The 5,678-nt window shown below is 46.1% G+C and overlaps 1 protein-coding gene across 1 annotated transcript in view; it reads left to right on the top strand.

The window, feature by feature from the left end:
• Window positions 1–858: 858 nt before the first annotated feature.
• The window catches only part of NARS2 (asparaginyl-tRNA synthetase 2, mitochondrial (putative)), a 27,972-nt gene continuing 23,152 nt past the window's right edge, over window positions 859–5,678 (top strand). The window contains exons 1-2 of the mRNA XM_009881210.1: window positions 859–866; window positions 4,368–4,500. Of these exons, the coding sequence (XP_009879512.1) occupies window positions 859–866; window positions 4,368–4,500 (141 nt within the window). The remainder of the gene's footprint in view (window positions 867–4,367; window positions 4,501–5,678) is intronic.

Below are 5,678 nucleotides of genomic sequence, written 5' to 3' on the forward strand. Positions count from 1 at the left end.
AGCCTGTGTAAGAATGAGCCTCCGCCAAGCGATGGTTCATGCGGAGGACGGCTGTGTTCCCGCAACGCACCCAACCGCTGCTGCCTGCTTCCGAAGGGACTCGGGTGAGCCTGTACCTGGAACGTGGCTGAGCTCTATTAGGTACTAGGGCTAAGCTGGTGGCTGGGCTGGGGCAAGCAAACTCAGCATTTCGCAGGATGGGGCCTTGAGTTTTGCGGCGTTTCGGGGTGTCGAAGGGAGCGCTGTGGGTATTCTCTTGGCCTCCACATTAAGCTCTCGGATTTTTCCCAGAGAACTGGGCAGAGCGAAATACAGTCCCAGAAAGGGAGCGCTTAATTAAGCAGCTCTGTGCCTTCTTCTGGTGTCGACCCCGGCAGCGCCTGTGAACTGCGTAAATGCACTCGAGCTTGCTGTCCAGAGCTCTGATCTGGGTGAAGCAAAGGGACTCATTTCAAAGCCTCTCTTGTGTTCTTTGGTAGCACGTACAAGGACAGCGTTACAGACATTACTGCTCTGCCTGTAATGGCTAAGGAAAAGGGCTCGACAGATTATTGGACTTGCTTTTTGCTTTCTTTTTTTTTTTTTTTCCCCCTCCTGTGTGTGTGCTTTTGTTGGAGATGAGGAATTAGGACTACATTTTTTTTTTTTTTTTTAAAAGGACTCTTGAATGCCCACAACCCCAACTGACCTAGGCACTTGCGGAGACTTAGCCAGAATTTTCAAGTTATTTTTAAATGCTGGAAGTCTTGCAGAGGTCTGGGAATGTTAAATGATTGATTATTTGCATCGTAGAGCATAGGAGTCACAGCCCTGGACTGAGGCTCCATTGTGCTAGGTGCTGAATGCACACAGAAGAGAATGACTGGGTTTGCCCAGGGTACCATGAAATTGGAGCAGAGTCAGCTCCCCTCCCTCTTTTCTGGTATCTTTATACATGCTCGGTGTGATACAGCAGTGTATCAAATCACCAATAAGTTTTTTTTTAATGTCAGATGAAGTCCAAATAAAGGTCAGGTTTGTGTAGCGTGCATTTACTTAATGTCTTGAATGGCAGAGCACGGTAAAGTGTATGAATGCTTGGATGAGAAATAATTGTTCACACTTAGAATTGATAACAGTGACTATATTTTTAGCTGGTTTTCTCTCTTGTGTCCAGGCCTCTGGTCAGTGCTGCGTTGTCGTTACCAGCTGACTTGGGTTTACTGCGCTCCTTTGATCACTTTGCCAGCGTGACATCTGGCTAGTTTCCCTTTGCCGGCGTCCCAGGAACGTGGTGAAGTTCTCACAGTTATCTTTATCTATCTTTTCCCTTTACAATTAACCTGAGATATGAATGATTCCTCCCCATAGCTGTGGATTTGGGGCTTTTTTTCCTTCTAAAGAGCAGGCAGGCAAATTCAGCCCTACACCAGTAATGTTGCGTTCTCTGTGGGCTATCACAAAGCTAAAAAATCCTGCTGTTGTTGGGCACCTTAGGATAGTCCATGGAGTTGCAGGGCTAATGGTTGGTTTTGTAAACGTAGGTGGTGCTCAGTGTACAAATTGGAGAAGACTGGTCCCGGCAGGATGCCTAGAGCTGGGAAAAGACTGAAATCAGTTCCAGTGGGAGTTGTGCTGCGCTTGTCCTCCTAAAAGCTCTGTCTCGGACACAGAGAGGCTTTATTCTTGCAGCACGGAATCGATCTGTGACTGAAGTGTTTGACCACGGTTGACATCTTGGAGCAACAAGGATTTTAAAATTTTTTTTTATTGTTTTTAGGTTTCTTGCAGCCAGAAAGCCCCTTGAAAGATAAGTATCTAGTCCTCATTCTTGGGCGGCTGTTCAATAGGAAAGAAGTACAACCTGAAGTGCTCATAGCAGCCGGCATCGCTGGAGACTGTCACGTGCCGCAGTAACTTACGCTTAGTGAAGTTTCAGTGCCTGTGCCTGGACAACAGCTGAGAAATGTGTGTCTCGCTGAAGCCAGACTGCTGCTCTGTGGGACAGGATCTCCTGCTAGCCAGCTGGTATCACGCTTTAGTTTTAAGTGTTACTTTTTTGAGGATTTCATGCTAGGGAGAAATTAGAGACCTGCACATCAAACCCATCAGTCCTGGGTGGGTACTTCAGCAATTACAAGCTTTTCAAAATATTTTTGTCCCGTGTCCAGTTCTGGCCCAGTCACAATCTGAACTTGTGACTAAACCAATTTATTTAGGGAAAATTCTTTCTTTAACTGAAGAGCCCCAAATTGAAATGTTTTAGCAAAAACCTGAAACACGGGCACAGGTAGGACAAGAGCCCACGTCTCCTGTTTCCCACTACAGGCCAACCTCCGCGGCCTGGCAAGCAGAAGTTTTTGACCAGTTCTTCCTTAAACACTGCACAATTTTGGCCGAGTGACTCATTGTTTCATATTTGTTGTTTGTATTGCTATAGCAGTTGAGGCTTTGGATCCAAAACCTTGTTGTGCCAGGTGCTGTAGGAACATGGAAAAAAAAAAAACCCAAACCCAAAACAAAAAGGCCTTGTGAGGAAGAACATGCATTTCTGTATAACCCAAGACAACAGATGGCTACAGATGGGAGAGCGCAAGGAACTGATGAGATAATACTGACCTGTGCAGTGAGTAATAGTCTTGGTACATCACTTATCTAAACATTGCTGAGGTTTTTATAGACACTATTGCAAAGGGCAGTTTGAAGGAGGATCATCAAGTGATGGAAGAAGTTTACGGTAACATCGCATCAAGCGAGAAAGGCAGCAGAGGGAAAAGAAGCATGCTGAAAATGATGTCTGAGGAAAGATGTTTGCTGCAAAATCTGGTTAGCGTTGTAGATGCTGTGGTCATGTATGAGAGAGTGCAGGTATGAGAGCAAAGCAGAGACAGAAAGTTTATTTGTTTGAGCAGAGAAAGCAGAGACAGTGGGGAAGAGAAACCTACAGGCAGGCTATGTATTCAAAGTCTTGACCTGGAACTTTCTTCTGGTGTGTTTACTACTACCAACTCAAGGAAAAAGAAAGTCTTGTTTCTCTGAATCGTAACCTTTAACCGTCGTGTGGCATGAGGGAACAGATGAGTGAAGCGGAATGTGTGTGTTCCTTTATTTGCAGTGCAGATGCCTCCATAAGGGGCAAAGGGAAAAGGCTGCTTTTTGTAGCGTTGTTTATTTAAACTGCAGTTTAACAAAATTAGCCTGTGCAGAAACTTCAGCGAACATCCTCTTTAAGTTGAAAGCTTGCAGAGCGAGATGCAAGTCAAATGGCAACGCGAGCAATTAGCATGCATCCCTTCATGAGTGTTAAACTGTGCTGCTTATCTAGTGATCGGGTTCTTTTTCTCCTACGTGCTGTCTACAGCTAAAAATAATGTCAAGTTAAAGATGTACCAAAGAGAGCAGCAGTCCATGGTTTTACTGAAGCAGCTCGCTGTCTCCCCAGTCATGGTTTGCTTCCCATGCAGCATGGGAGGAAACAACCATTCGGGAATGGCCTGAGGATGTCCAGGAGCCCAAGTGCTCATAGCCCACAGTGTAAAAGGTGTTGCTTGGAGTGCAGCTTCCCCACGGTAAAAATAAAACTTTTAAAGGTGTGTTGCTGTTTGATAGGAAGGATTCTTACAAAGGAAGTGGAGAATCAAGAATGCTTTTGTATCCTGTGAACGCAGCATGACGTGACTGCAGAACAAGAGAGGATGTGTTTAAATAGACTCCCCAGAAGGTTGCTGGAGAAATAGTTTCATAGTAGGAAATGCATTGGTTGCTTCGGCATAAAATGATATCCCAGATGTGTTCTCTGCAGTAGGGACCCCTTTTAGCTGAAACAAATTTAGCTGTCTGGAAGGAGCCCAGTTCTTCATCTCAAAGGCTCTTTCAGCAATGAACTTTGGTCTTGCCACTAGAGGGGGACTGCAAGCTGTACACCGTACAATCTTCCTGCTGGGCTTCACCGGCCACCTTTCAGTGCTAACACCAGCCCAGCAACTCCAGCGGCAGGACCCTCTCACCTCTGTTGGGCTCTGGGGTGTCACAGCACCCATAAAGGTCAGACCTTGCAGCCAAACAAATCTGAAGAGACTTGGATGAGGGGAGCCTGACTGGTGCGATGTTTGGGTGCTTCACCAGTGATCTGCTTCTGCAGAATGTCATTTTTTTATTCCCACACAGCTACAAAAAGTGTCCTGAGCACGAATGGCGTTCAGTGAAAGCTAAGCAGGAGGTTTGTGCAACCTCCCTGAGTTATGGAGAGGTGTGAATAACCCCTCTCTGGTCAAAGATGAAATGGAAACATAAGTGCTTCTCGATCCTGTGAGAGAAGTAAAGGCTTTACGTCTAACAGACTCGCTTGTGCGCTGGGTCTGACCTACCTATTTCTTATTGCCTTACAGGGCTTTTACCCATGTGTTCACCTTCGGCCCGACGTTCCGAGCGGAAAACTCACAGAGTCGCCGGCACCTGGCGGAGTTCTATATGGTGGAGGCTGAGCTATCCTTCACCAAAAGCCTCCAAGACATCATGCAGGTGGGCACTCCAAATGTCTATGCAGGATTGGTACCAGAACTTCCTCCTCCTCCCTGAGCTGTGCTCCCTGCCCTCAACTGAAGTTGCAGCTCCTCTCGCCTTGTGTGAGCCAGGTAGATGTTGCACGGAGTCTACCCAAGCATTAGATGTTGGGTGGAGTCTACCCAAGCATCAGGGTTTGCTCAGCAGACGTAAGGGAAGATAAAGGTGCAAACACAGCCCCCATTTGAGTGTATTCCTGTATTGCTAGGAAATGCATAAACGTGTTTGGCTGGTGCTAATGAAAGTGGCACTCTCCCCTTCAAAACCTTCAGCATCTCTCCAGTGAATCTGAGCAGTACTTACGCCGTGTGTCCCTCGGTGTGCTCTGTAAAGAGCTCCTTGAAACCTGCATTGAAATCTCAAGTACAAACAACAGTTCCTGGCATATGCTATTCACTATACACTTTAGCAGAAGACTGGAAGAAAACCTTAGTCAGCTAGCTTTCGATTTTTCAGGCTTGACTTCTCAGTTGCAGTTTAACCACATGATGGATACTAATGCATCTTACTGGTCTCAGCATAAGCCAGCTTATGCCCAGTAGGGTTTGTGAGTAAACATCCACACGCACTCTCGTATATCAGATAAGGTCCTTGGAAACCTATAGGAGAAATAGCCTTAAAAAGAAAAAGACCTGAGGCACTGGCTACAGATGTATAAAACAACATCCAGGTGGTGATTTCTTCAGCCTGGATCGTATACAGTCAGTATGGCCCGCCAGCAGAGCTGACCTACTGTCTCTTGTGTGTGCTGCTTCTGCATCTTGGATGTCTGGATGACACTGGGCCGTGTGGACTGACCCGTCGGGAATCTCTGTGCTCCATCAATAACAGCATCCCGCTCTTTCTTTTCTCCAGAACAGCTTCACGTATTCTTAGAGCATGGCATATGTATATCTTTACACCTTACTTCCTAAGCCCCCCCGTTTCTCTAGGTAATCAGGAGCTGATGGAAATCTTCACTGCTGTTATCTAGTATAATAAGCAGGGTCTTCTGTTAAGTGGTGTTTGAGCCCTTGAACACAGCATGAACATACCCGTACTCTTGTGCTGAGAACGCTAGTTTCTTGGCTTTTGAAGTATAGACAGTTCAGACAATTCAGAGAATTAGATTTGAGAACTGTTCTGGAATATGTAGG

This window comes from Charadrius vociferus, unplaced genomic scaffold, assembly GCF_000708025.1.
Source record: "Charadrius vociferus isolate BGI_N301 unplaced genomic scaffold, ASM70802v2 scaffold1, whole genome shotgun sequence".
NCBI lineage: Eukaryota > Metazoa > Chordata > Aves > Charadriiformes > Charadriidae > Charadrius > Charadrius vociferus.